At 45.9% G+C, this 13,910-nt stretch overlaps 1 protein-coding gene across 4 annotated transcripts in view; it reads left to right on the forward strand.

Moving 5' to 3' along the window:
* Nucleotides 1-12,276, forward strand: part of LOC100217254 (uncharacterized) — a 60,120-nt gene extending 47,844 nt beyond the window's left edge. For 2 of the 4 annotated variants that reach the window (XM_035962129.1, XM_035962130.1), the window contains exons 17-24: nucleotides 6,326-6,610; nucleotides 6,693-6,745; nucleotides 7,359-7,419; nucleotides 7,497-7,580; nucleotides 10,850-10,966; nucleotides 11,048-11,214; nucleotides 11,320-11,587; nucleotides 11,722-12,276. In XM_035962129.1, the coding sequence (XP_035818022.1) occupies nucleotides 6,326-6,610; nucleotides 6,693-6,745; nucleotides 7,359-7,419; nucleotides 7,497-7,580; nucleotides 10,850-10,966; nucleotides 11,048-11,214; nucleotides 11,320-11,587; nucleotides 11,722-11,892 (1,206 nt within the window). In that variant the 3' untranslated portion in view covers nucleotides 11,893-12,276. Of the gene's footprint in view, nucleotides 1-6,325; nucleotides 6,611-6,692; nucleotides 6,746-7,346; nucleotides 7,420-7,496; nucleotides 7,581-10,849; nucleotides 10,967-11,047; nucleotides 11,215-11,319; nucleotides 11,588-11,721 lie in introns of all 4 variants that reach the window. The other 2 variants (XR_004852417.1, NM_001362447.1) reach the window with 2 other exon arrangements.
* Nucleotides 12,277-13,910: the final 1,634 nt, after the last annotated feature.

Genomic DNA, 13,910 nt, shown 5'->3' on the forward strand with positions numbered 1-13,910 from the left:
CCCCGAAGGACCCAACGGGCCTTGTAGCGGTCGAGGGAGTCGTCCGAGGTCAGCTTGTGGCGAAATAGTCACTTGCCGGTGACCACGTTGGTGCCTGGTGGACACGGCACCAGGTCCCAGGTGTGGTTGGCCAAGAGGGCCGCGTACTCCTCCATAGCACGACGCCAATGTGGGTCGGCGAGGGCAGTGCGAACGGAGGAGGGCACCGGGGAAGCGTCAGGTGGAGTGCTGAACGTATCAGCTGCCAGGATCAGCAGGTCGACGGGGCGAAGAACGCCAGCAGCGCGCCGAGTCACCATCGGGTGGACGTGCCCGGGGTCGCGGTGGATGGCGACCGGGTGGTATACGGGCGGCTCGGAGCGGACCGCCGGAACGTCGAGAGCGGCGAGTATGGCCGGCTCGCGGCGGTGATAGACGACGGTGGGATCGGCGAAGCGGGCCGCGCTCGTCGACAGGCCCGAGTCGGCAGGCGCCGAGGTAGTGGCGTGGCCGCGGCGATGGTAGATGAGCGCGGGGTTGGCGAAGCGAGCCGCGGTCGACGGGGCCGCGCGTGGCGCAGGCGGGGTCGACGGGGCCGCGCGTGGCGCAGGTGTGGTCGACGTGGCCGCGCGTGGCGCAGGTAACGACGCAAGGCGGGGCGTCGGGGGTGGGGGGGACCGGATCGGACTCGAGGAGGGAGTCGAGGTCGGTGGGTGGGGTGTAGCCAGCAAGGGGAAACACATCTTCATCGAAGACGACGTGACGAGAAATGATGATGCGATGGGAGGTGAGGTCCAGACACCGGTACCCCTTGTGGTTAGGAGAGTAGCCAAGGAATAGGCAGTGGCTGGAGTGAGGAGAAAGCTTGTGAGGAGCGGTAGCGGAAGTGTTAGGGTAGCAGGCACAGCCGAACACGCGAAGGTGGTCATAGGAAGGGGCTGTGCCGTATAGGACGAAGTGAGGGGTACGGTGGCTCACCGCCTTCGAGGGAAGACAGTTGAGGAGTTGGGTGGCTGTGTGCAAGGCCTCTGCCCAGTAGCTGGCAGGGAGAGACGCCTGGAAGAGAAGGCAGCAGAGCATATTGGTGGTGGTGCGGATCATGCGTTCGTCCCGGCCGTTCTGAGCAGAGGTGTAGGGGCACGAGAGACGCAACTGGATGCCATGAGTGAGGAAGAAAGAACGGGAGGCGTTGTTGTCGAACTCGCGGCCATTATCACACTGCAGAGCACGGACCGGGCGACGAAACTGGGTGGATACCCAGGCGAAGAAGTGTGTGAGGGTGGGGAATGTGTCAGACTTCAACCGAAGCGGGAAAGTCCAGAGAAAATGGGAAAAATCATCCAAAATCACTAAATAGTATTTATAACCAGAAAGACTGAGTACAGGGGAGGTCCAAAGATCACAGTGAACCAGGTCAAAAGCCTGCTCAGCCTGAGAAGTAGTAAATGGGAGACAAGTATGTCGGCCTAACTGACAAGCATGACAGAGGCCCTCAAAATGTCCCCTACTACATGAAAGATCTAGACTACTGGTAATCTTGGTCATGACGTCGGGTCCAGGATGGCCGAGACGAAGATGCCAAGTGGTGGAGGAGGTGGTGGAGACCAGGACGGGAGGTGGAGACACGTCGGCGGTGGAGGGTTGGAGCGTGTAGAGCGGTCTCGAGCTGTCACAGCGGGCGAGAAGGGTCCTGGTGGCCAGATCCTTCACAGAAAAACCAGAGGGGTCAAACTCAATGGAACAAGAGTTGTCAGTGGTGAATCGACGAACAGAAAGAAGATTATGAGTGATGTGGGGAGCTACGAGAACATCGTTGAGGTAAAACGGCCCAGGGAGAACCGAGGCACCTACTGAGGTGACTGGCAGAGTGGAACCATTTCCAACGACGATCGAGGATGGGTGAGAGGAAAGGGGGGATGAGAGCGAGAGAGCGTGCCTACAGTGGGAGTGGTGTGGTATGAGGCACTAGAGTCGATCACCCAGTCGGAGGAGGGAGGGGTCATCGCCGTGGTGCTGAAAGCGGCAGCGAGGGAGGCGTTGTCCCAACTGCCAGCCAGCGGGGACCAAGTCGTCGAGGTGGGGGTCCTCGGGGGCAGGAGCGGGGGCGGAGCCTGGGGCACGACGGGCACACCGTAGGGAGGCGTCGGGGGCATGCCGTAGTGAGGTGCAGTCAGGAGGGCCGGCGCCGGGGGACGGGAGGCACTCGGTGCCTGGCCCGGCCACATGGCGATGGTCCCGGTCCAGGGGTTGTAGAAAAACGGCCACGCGTGGCCGCCACCCCGGCCGGAGGGACCACCACGAGAGGGGCCGCCACCCCCACGGCCGCCCTTGCGGGAGCGACGAGCTCCGTCGGTCGTGGAAGCCGAACGAGGAGCCGCCGGGACGGCGGGTGGAGGGCGGGTAGGAGCCCCGGTCGACGGAGGACGGGTGGCCTGGCCCCCCGAAAGCGGCTGACCGCTGGTAGGAGCGCTGTAGAGAGCCGAGGCTGGAGTGGGCGCCTCATTCGCCATGGTGAGCTCCTCGAGGAGAAGCTCGTTATGCACGGTGTGGAAGGTGGGGAAGGGCACGCTCCTCTTGATGAGAGCCTTCAGGTGGCCGTAGCGGGGGCTGAGGCCACGCAGGAGGTTCAACACCAAGGTACGATCGGCGACTGGCTCGCCGAGGTCGCGGAGAGAGTCTGCCAGGCCCTTCATCTGGCGGCAGTACTCTCCCACGGAGAGGTCCCCCTGAGAGAACAGGTGGAACTGGGCGTCGAGGTGGAGAGCCCGCGCATCCCGATTCCCGAGGAACTGGTCCTCGAGAGCGAGCCACGCCTGGCGCGCAGTGTCCACCTGGTCGCGGATGATGTCCTGTAGCTCAACGGTGATGGTGCCATGGAGCCACGAGAGGACAACGCTGTCCATGAGGCACCAGGAGGGAGGCGGTGTGTCACACCCGGATTTTAGGGGCACCAAGACCCGGGCGCGAACATAATCACCAGGTGTGCTGGGACCAAGTCTCACACATATGATGATTCATGGCACAAGATCGAATGTCACATCTTTACTATATAATCAGAGTTTTGTACAAAATAAATAAATAATTACATTATATGGTGACAACGGTCCAGCAACCCAAAGTTGACTGGGAGACGACGACCTAAATCTCTCACGAACTCATCGCAGCATCCTCCATGCGCCTCATCCTGCGGTACCTGTTCTTGACCTGTGGGGGGTGTGAGACAGCAAGAGTGATCTCACATACGTTCATCGCTCAACAAGTTGTGGGGAATAATGTGCATGAACTCGCCAAAGGTGAGAGCTCACGTGAAGTGTAAGGCTTACCAAAGAGGATGGTTAGAGCTGAGCATTGCTTTTAAAGTTGGTCAAAATTTTATTAGCAGTTACTAAGTATAAGTAAATACCAACCCAATTAAGTAGTAGAACAAAAGTAACAACATCACCTGCGATGCAATGCATATGACAAATTGAATTTAGTTCCATAAATTAATCATCAGAGAGTCCTGAGCTGCTCATGACCGTGAGCTCGGCTAGTATACCAGTTTTACACTCTGCAGAGGTGGTACCCTTTACCCACAAGTCATGTTACCCATCTGCCAAGGGATCGCGACTTCCCATACACCTCTACCGAGGAGGCGAGGCAGGGTAACACTACGAGGCCTTTACAAAGTTCCACTAGCTTCAGAAAACCAGCTACAGTTTATAGGAAGCTCCAATGCAGGGTTCTTGCCTTGACCGCCATCGCAGCAAAATCAACCAACGACCTCCCTACACTGACCACTCCCCTACTGCCCTTGCCCCTTTCGGGTAAGGTAGTCCTCCACTAGCTTTCCTAATTAATCAGCCAAGGGCGTCCATAAACCCTTGTGGTGGCACGTGTTTCTCAAGTTAAGCTCTATGTTCCAATTAACATTAATGATCTTGACATGAACATAAATAGAATAACAAAAATAACTGGAACATAGATATGATAAATAATTATCCCAAATCTATGTAAAGCAATAGCAAACTACCCAAGTGATTCAGGGGTAAACAAGGTAATGAGATAAACAATCTAGGGTAACCTATTGGGTCCCATCAAAATTAACCTATGCTTGAATAAATGATATTAAAGAACATTATTGGGTAAAAAGTGGTCAAGGGCACAACTTGCCTTCAATGAGCTCCTGCTCAGCTACTTCAACCTGCTGCTCACCAGGATCCTCAGTCACGTGCTCTTCTACTCGCCACAATACAAACAAGCACAGTATATAGGAAAATTAACATCACACCAAACATGTAAACAAAACACACAGTAATATTCTACACATTAAAATAAAATCCTAGGAACAGGAATCATAATTTTTCGAGTTATAGATTTTAAGTTATGAATTTTCAAAGGTTTTATGTGTTTAAAATAGATTAAGTGAGAATTAAATTTTCTTACTGTTTTCATGATAAAACAGAGGCTCTAAGTGTTAGATAATAAAATTACAAAATTTTAGGAACTGGAATGGACTCATTTGGACTTAAAATGGATTTTCTATGAATTATTGAAGTTCTAGCAATTATTTTCCTATTAAAAATCTATTTTCTCTTTATTTACTCAAATTAAAACAGCTCTGGACTAGGCCTCATTAACAGAGAAGTGCAGGGGCTCTTATGAAAAAGGAGTCCGAGACACAGGCTGACACTGTGCTGGACTGCGGGCACTATTCTCTAAAACCATAAGGGTTCATCTGCAAAACCCCGGGCCGAAGGGGTATGGACAGATCTAAGCCGTCCGATCATACACCTACGCTCCAGATTAAATCACAGTATCACTGAAACGGTACGCATCACCGACCGTTTGATCAAAGATCTACGGTTCCCCGCGCTCAACGATCTACACACACATGACCGCACGATGGTGGATCAGCGGTCGAGCAGCAATCCCTGAATCGGTACCGCGTGGATTTAATCTCAGACCTTGATCCGAGGATCTACGCCCCAGAGCCCTCTCCTTTCCTAACGCCGACGACCTCGGCTGAGCTGACACGGGATGCGGCGGAGCTTCGCCGAAGCCGCGGGTTTTGGCGACCCCGGACTTGATTCGAAGCATAACGAGGTGATAAACAATGCAGAGGAGGTATCGAACCGGTCCAAGGAGCATTACCGATGGATGGGAGGCCGGATGAAGCTGTCCACGCGGCGTCGCGGCGAATCGGGCCCCGGCGAGAAATCCCCTATCGCTATGGCCACCCACGCCAAATTGGTGGTCGCCCTGGCACCCAGGCGTCCCGGAGATGCTCCTAGCCTGGTTCCGTGAACTCGACCCTGCCTAGAGGTCTGAATCGACCGCGACTGCCCGCCTCGTCGATCGCTCCTCTCTGCTTTCGTTGTTCTGGGCGGCTACGAAGGGAGGAAGTCCCAGCGCGTTGCTACTTCTCGAGGTTAGAACTGGGGAGAGGCGGCGGCTTGGGCTTAAATTGCGGGCGCCTACATTGCGGTTGGTGCGCAGCCGAGGAGTCCGCGCGCGGTAGATGTGACCCGCCCGGCGCGGCGTACTTCGCGCGATGACGAAGACTGGGAGCTGGGGATGACTCATGGGACCCACACGACGGTGAATGGGGTGAGACGCGCGAGAAGAACTAAGGCGAGCGGGTTGCGGTAATTCCGGCCAGGGAGCCGTGGTGCACGCGCAGGTTCTGTTGCGCCTGGAGTTTTACGCGGCGGAGGAGACGGTCCTGATAGCCTGGCCCCACGTGTAAGTGTCACAGAGACAAGAGCCCGCATACCAGTGACTTGCGCAGATGAGTGGATGCCAGTGGGCCCCGCCGGTCAGCGCAGGGGCGCATCGGTCTCGCGCGGAGCTAAGATCGATAGCATTCTTTTTACTCTGAAAACAAAAAAGGCCTTTCCTTTTCTTGACTAAAGAGATTACTCTAGGCATCTTCTTAAAACATCTAATCCGTTCTAAGATGAGAAAAATCTTGGTCGCAGTAACATCAACATTCTTCGAAATTATATTGATAAGCCTAGTATTCTATGCATAAGCATAACACCGCACAAAGTGAAATTACTACATTACATTTTTTATTTTTAACACATATAAACTTTTCTTTATCATTAAGGCCCTGTTTGAAAGCACCAAGTTTTTAAGAAACTGGTTTATAGAAATTGAGGTGGTTCCAAACATACCTGTTTATGACTTAGTTTATAGAAATTAGATTCTCGGTTTCTTAAAAACCAAGAAGCTGGCTTCTCCTAGCTAAAAGATAAAAACTGGTTTCTTAAAAACTGGGTTGCTTCCAAACAGGCCCTAAATGCCCTTGCAACCTGTTTTTCTTAACCTGTTTGTTGCCCTTACAATTTCTCATTACCCATAGGTTAATAACAATAAATCAAGCACTACATGTGATGACAATGATAAAGTTGTTCAGCCTCCTGCTGCAAGGGCCATGAGAATAGAACATGGTGTGCCCATGGATGACAGTAATCAAATTTCTTCTCTTTCAAAAGTGGATGATACCTCTAAAATGCAGAGCAACAGTTCATTCACAGATCATATACAAAAACCAAATGCTGATTCATCATATTTGAGTGCAAAGTTTACAGAGAAAACTGGCGGCTCAACTTATGAAAGCAAAAGGAACTCATGGGGGCGTACTTCAGTAAGTTTAATTGTTATTCACATAATTCTGTGTATTAGAATTAGTGTTATCCTACAGTTTGGATGAACCACTTTATTTGCAGGCAAGAAAAGGCTTGTCAACAGAGGAGGCTGGCTGTTGCAGTGATAATGACGAGTAAGTAGCCTTCTATGCGATGCAACTGGGCATATGCTGTGCATAGGAAGAGTTATAGACATCTCCTAAAAGCAGAAAATTCTTCTCTGTATGTTGTTTGGCTAGTTCTCCTCAGCAACCCAGAACTCATCACATGATGTCCAAAGAGAATAACTGGAATAACCCACTGTTAGGATTTAGTAATGGGAATAAACTATTTTTGCGCTTACATGGTTGCCCAGTTCTATTAGTTGGCGTGATTAAAAAGAAATGAAAGAGTTGGCTGCTATGGACCAAACCAATTTTAGCTAAAAAAAGGTTATATTACTTTTCCATTCTTCTTTCAACTCCCACTTGTAGGATCAGTGCATATAAAATACAAACTTGCTTTTCAATTCATAAATAGAAAGTTTTTTCTTTCTTTCACTTCATATAGATTCATCACCCTTAAATTCTCCAGAATTCTTATGTTTTATGAACTTGGCTAATTATTTGCAGTTTCCTGTTACCTTTGACTCTGAATGAAAAAGGACAGATGGAAACTTATAAAGATAAAAATACAAGTCAGCTTTATAATTTACATCCGTTGATATTTTGAGCTGTTTTTTCTTTTCTAATTCAGCTTCTGAACTAGGGCTCATATTGCGAAGCTTGAAAACAAGAAGACCCATCTCCAATCTAAACTTACGGAGGAGGTACAACCGTTTCCCTAGGATCACACAAAAATCATGTAACGTAACATTCTTCCATGTAAGATGATTCTATTTTTCAGGTAAAAGAAAACACAGTCCTCCAGGCAAATTTAGAAAGGCGAAAAGCAGCACTACATGAGCGTCGTGTAGCACTTGAAAAAGAAGTAAGAGTTCAAACTTAAGGCCTGGGCTATTATTATTATTATTATTATTGGTGGTGGTGGTGTTCTGGAAAGAGAATACTCCCTACCATGCAGGTTTTAAACTTAAATAATTAAGAAAGAAATAAGAGATCATGCATTATGTTAAAGTTAAGGTTGTTCTACTAGCAGTTGGGCTGCAAGTACTATCCAAACCCAAGTGATAGCCCAATTAAGTTTGAGAATTTGATCCTTACTCCTTATGTTTCAAGAGTCAACAAATGGACTCCCTGCATTTTGCTCGAGGTATGGTGATGCTACACAGCCAGATAGTTGTTCTTGTCATTTTGGATGCCTGGGACAACCAATATGCAATATCTTAACATGATTTTTCTTCTTTTTCACTTTTAAAGCACGACTACCTAGGTAAACTTCACTTTGTCCTCACAAGAAGTGAGGATAAACGAGCATGCTTGGATTGTAAGGTGATACCTGGGGAGTGTGTTGTCTCACGACGTAAGCTTGTGGTGACGGTATTTCATTTTCAGGTGCGTGCCTGTAGGGACAAACAAGCCAAGTTTGCGAGAACAAAGTGGTGCAAACTCAAAGGGAAGACAAAAGTCTTCAAGGAAAGGACTATCAAAGAGGGCACTTGGAACAAAAAAGATGACACAAACATGTGGGAGAAGATGGTAACATACATTCGAAAGGTAGTCTCAAAGATGTGTGGAGTAACTAAAAAGTGTGGAGGTGAAGCTAACGATAATTGGTGGTGGAATGAGGAAGTCCAAAGGGCTATTAAGAAGAAAGAATGCTACAGAAGTATGTACCATAACAGGAGTGTGAACAACATAGAGAAATACAAGGTAGCAAAGAACACTGCAAAGCAAGCTGCAAGTGTAGCAAAGGGTAGATATGAGGAACTTTACCAACGCTTGAGTAAGAAGGAAGAAGAGAATGACATATATAGGATGTCTATGGCTCGTGAGATGAAGACAAGGGACTTCAACCAAGTCAAGTGCAGTAAGGATGAAATAGAGCACCTCTTGATGAAGGAGGATGATAGCAGATATAGATGGTGAGAGTATTTTGATAAATTATTCAATGGGGAGCATGGATACATAACCTTTCAGTTGAATGACTCTTTTGATGACACCAATAGGAACTTTGTGTGTAGGATCCAAGAATTTGAGTTTAGAGAGGCATTGAAAAGGATGGATGGGGGGTAAAACGATGGACCCTGATGGTATTCCAGTTGAGGTATGGAGATGCCTCAGGAACATAGCTATAGTATGTATAACCAAGTCTATCAACCATATCTTTCGGTCGAGAAAGATGTCTGATGAGTGGAGAAGTATATTGGTATTGATCTACAAAATAAGGGAGGTATTCAAAGCTGTACTAATTACTAGGGAATTAAGTTGATGAGCCATCGCACAGTGCGGGAAGCCTACGGCACTGGGTACGCCCTTTAGCCATACTATGAAGCTATGGGAAAGAGTTATCGATAATCCTTGAGGATCTCTTTGAACCAATTTGGTTTCATACCTAGAAGCTCAACCATGGAAACTATTTTCTTAATAATACAAGTGATGCATCAGTATAGGGAACATAAGAAGGATCTACACTTGGTTTTCATTAACTTGGTGAATGCTTATGACAAAATATAAAGAAATGTTATGTGGTGGGCTTTAGACAAACATAAAGTTTCAATGAAGTACACTGGACTTGTTAAGGATATGTACAACAATATTGTGACCAGTGTTTGGACAAGTGATGGGGACACAAAGTCATCCTTATTAGAATAGGACTACATCAAGGATAAGCTTTGAGTCCTTGCCTTTTTGCTTTGGTGATGGATAAGGTCATAAGAGAAATACAAGGGGATATCCCTTGGTATATGCTTTTTGCGGATGATGTAGTGCTAGTTGATAAAAGTCTGCTCTTCACTAATCACCCAAAAGAACCCTTGACCTAAAAATTCCAGCACTAGGAACCAAAGCCTCAAGATGTCTAGCATCGGCAAGCCTCCAATACTCAACTTCATCCAAAAAAAATTGTCTTTATGCCATTAATTGAAGGACTGACACCATAAAAAACCACCTTATTACGATGAAGCCATAAACACCAAGCCCCCAAGATAATGATACTGTTAAAGCCTCTTCTTTTGGATTTGTGCACTTGCTTACTTACTTTCGCCCACCAGTCGGCAAAAGCGGACTCATTAGAGGCAGGAGAAAGATTAGCCATCCCCAACGAAGAAAGAATGTAATACCAAAACTGCCGCGCAAAAATGCAATTATGTTTTATTGTTGTAGGATTATCTCCTTGATAATTGAACGTTCCGATTCTATTTGATGTTCTAATGTCATTACGCAACCACCTTTTTCTAAAACACAAGTGATAGGAACCCTGCCTTTAAGAGAGTTATATGTACAGGGAGGGGCAAAAGCCCAAAATATACTAGATGCATGCCTTAGGGCATGTATAACCTTGAGCCCTTAGATCGCTTTTCCAAGTATAAGTGATAGCTAAGAAACTACATAATAAAACCCAGAGCCCCTAGATCATAAATATAGTTAAAAACAATATGTATAGAGAGTTGTGTAGAGACGGACGAAAAGCTCATCTCTTGATTTTTTTTCATTTACCCTTTAGACCCCATAATTAATGGGGTTGTACATGCCCTTAGCATGTGTGAGCACAAAAAAAATCCACACTAAGAGAAACAGCCACTAAGGAGGTTGCAGGTGGTGGTGCACCCTTTTACGTAGGTCTAGGTTTTCCTTTGCAGCCAACTTTTTTTTACCTCGCATTTTATAAAAAAGGTATGGTTCTTTAGTCTTTACTTGACCTGGGTTATTGTCATGGTCTGCAAAGGATTTGAACATGATGCCACAGTGAAGCATCAGTTTATTTCTTCCTTCAGAAAAAAAATTCTAGCATGGTGATGTTTGGGTGCTGAAGAAGGGGTGGGGACAATGCCATTTAATAAAATATTAAAATGTCACTTTGTCATAGCCATGAATCCATCCGACATTGGACCATATAGTCTGCTTCTAAAAACTGGAGATAGAAGTATAGAACATAACATGTGGATTTTTCCATCCTTCTTCCTGTATTTGAGCTGCCTTCTGATTTATCAGTCTCTCCTATTTCATATTTGTTCTATACAGGAAGTTCTGACTCAGAACTATGCTGTATTACATGCTTCTGGGAATTATTTTGTTGTGCTTGCAAATTGTTCTGTTTTTTTTTCTCTGTTCAACAAGAATACTTTGCACATTCGATAGGTGGAAAATTTACGAGACCAGCTGCAGAAGGAGAGAAATTTGAGGGCTTCATTGGAGTCTGGGTTAATGAATATGCGAAGAGGACAAGTGTCCTTCCCATCAACGATAGACACCAAGGTACCCTTTCTGAATCTAGCTATGGAGATAGATAATGTTTTTCTCCATTTGAAGCTCTCTTTTTTTCTGTGTTGATAATAGACTAAAGCTGATCTTGAGGAAGTTGCTGCTGCTGAAGCTGATATTATGAACTTGAAGCAAAAGGTTTCTGATCTTCGGGGGCAACTCAACTACCAAGTCCAGTTGAGTTCCACCTCGTTATGTGAATCATGCAACAAGCGGGCAATAAATGCAGACAAGCTTGTCGAGTAAGGTTTTGCTGCGGAGCATTCAATGTTACTTTCTCACTGTCCATAATATTTGCCTCCTTTTAGAATCATTGGTTGAGATATAATTGTCTTCCCTTTCTGCAGAGGTGAACAAAATGCTGGCCTTTCTCCACAGATTGGCTCCTCAGTCGAAGCACCACCAATTCAAGGGTCTAATTCTGTAGTTCCTGACATGTTATGGGCTACAAACCAAATGGTTCAGAAGATGTTGTATTCAAAGGGTGAGATTGCAAAGGACGGCCAAGATGGATCACTTACATCAAAATGGAACTTTGCACAGAGACCACACTCAAATAGTCCAGTTATGAGCAGGGTTCAAGGTTCCAATGCCTATTCAAGTACTAAAAACGAGGTGATCACATTCTGCTCCATAATAAACACCGATTTTACTACCCTGGGTCACCACAATCACTCTTTTCTGTGTCATGATAAATTATGTTAACGATGACACTTTGGCTTGAAAAACTACTGCCACTCTATTTTCAGGAATCTGGAGCCGCACCGTCCTCTGCATTAGCCAAGCTGACTACTCGACTCAACTTTTTGAAAGAAAGAAGGGCCTTGCTCGCCAGTGAGATGCAAAACTTAGATCTGGGTCGCTCCCAGGCCCAGAGGCACACGGCTCCTCCGAAAACTGAGACTCCGACCGACAAGTAGAATCGTTTTATTGTTAGGCTACACAAGCCCACAAAAGCATTCTGCCATCGGGGTGTGACAAGTCCAGCTGCCACGATCGATGCTCATGTAGGATCGCAGGCAGTGAAGAAAAGTTCGATTGGACAATGGATAGGCTACCTACCTATAGAGTAACTTGATTTGTAAATTGCAGAGGTAATCGTGTCTTCGCCATGATGATTCATATGTCAAGTTTTGTAGCGACACCGACGACCAACCTGGTTTGTACTATTATCTCCAATTACACAATACCCTGAATACTCTGGAACAAAAAGCCAAATGGCGCATGCAAATAATCTGTCGGTCTGTGTGGTACTCTGATATGTACATCAACTTCATCCATGATTAAGCTAGGTAAAAATACCATACCATGTATAGCTGCTCGTTTAGTGTACCGCACGACCTAATAGCGCATTTCCAGTAAAAGTTAATAAGTTGAAACTTGAAAGCATCTAGTCCTTTAGTTGAGATTCGGTAGTTAAAGATAATAGTTGAGGTTCGGTAATTAAAGATAATATTAGATTATTGTGATTATTATATGATTTGTAGAAACAACATGAGTTAGATTACAATAATAATAAAAATGATTAAGCTTATTCATGCCCCTAATAATGGAGATCAATTATTGGGTTTTAAAGTACGAGCGAGAAGTTTAAGGATAAACTACCCAACTGTCAATAGAGTTGTTTGATGCCTAGAGTAATGGTGGGGGCCTTTATTTTTCTTTCGATGAAACAGGTAGCTTGATCTAGACAAATTTAGAGTGCCCAATCAGTGCCTTATCGTAAAATATATTAAATGAGTTGTCGTTGCTGCAGTACCACTGGACGTGTATGGTGGGCACCGAATTGGGTCACCAGATAGGAGTGTGTTGTGTAGAAGTTCAACATAGCACCGACGTGTCTAGTGTGCATCAGAATATGGTGCACTAGATATGACATCAGAGAGTTTGTAGAATTGGTCTCAAACACAATTAATGTACTAATCAGACATGTCATATGTACCACTGAACATGAAATGAGAGAGGTTGTAAACTATGTCTAAGAGGTCGAGTATTCGTCGAACGTGCTTGGTGTGCGTGCCACTGGACAGGTTACTCAGAGAAGTCTATAATTGTACACTCGATTATTGTACTCGAGGAACATGGCTGGTGTGAGCACCGGATATCAATACAGTAACAACTAGTTTCTCAAACTAGCAATAGGAAAAGCATCAGATGTGTCCGGTGCAGAGAGTGGGTAAGCATTGGACATGTCTAGTGGACCCAACTAGGTTGAGTGGAGGTATACTAGTTCCTTTGCTTATGGCTATCTATATCCCTAACTAAGACATAAGAGGTTTCTTGCCCATTTCAACTACTAAAAGAACCCATTTGAAAGTGTGGAAGAGCCTTTGACTAATGAGGGACTTGAGAGTTGATAATCACTTAATTAGTGGCTTCACTAGAGCAGTAATAGTAGCTTGTGTGTATTCACCGTCCTCATTAGACTTGGCCAGGTCAAGTCAGAGGTAGTGTTTGTTACTCTTGGTGATCTACATTACCTATACGATTTGGTGGGGATTGGGATTTTGGTGACCATCCAAAGAGCTTCTAGGTGACCCAACTCAAAAAGTGTACACGGTTATGAACAGTTCACTGTAACAGAAAGACAAAAAAACTAGCTCATAGATAGCACTTGATCCTTGCGTGAATTAAGGGGAATGTCACCCTTGCACGGGTGCTCCAACGAGGACTAGTGGGGAGTGCTGACTCTCTGACACCTCAGCAAAATATCAAGTTGTTCTCATTACTTCTTACTTTAAGCAATTACATTCAAGTATTTAATTGACTAGAATTATCATGCTATTATAAGATTGGAACTTAGGATGCAAAACTTTTAATCGATATATAGAAACACAAGGGCTGAAATTGGAATTGCTTATAGGTTTAAATTTGTAGATAATCCTAATTTACCTCCCTCTTGGACATCTTGATCCTTTCGATTGGTATCGAAGTCTCA

Source organism: Zea mays, chromosome 9 (assembly GCF_902167145.1).
Source record: "Zea mays cultivar B73 chromosome 9, Zm-B73-REFERENCE-NAM-5.0, whole genome shotgun sequence".
Taxonomy (NCBI): domain Eukaryota; kingdom Viridiplantae; phylum Streptophyta; class Magnoliopsida; order Poales; family Poaceae; genus Zea; species Zea mays.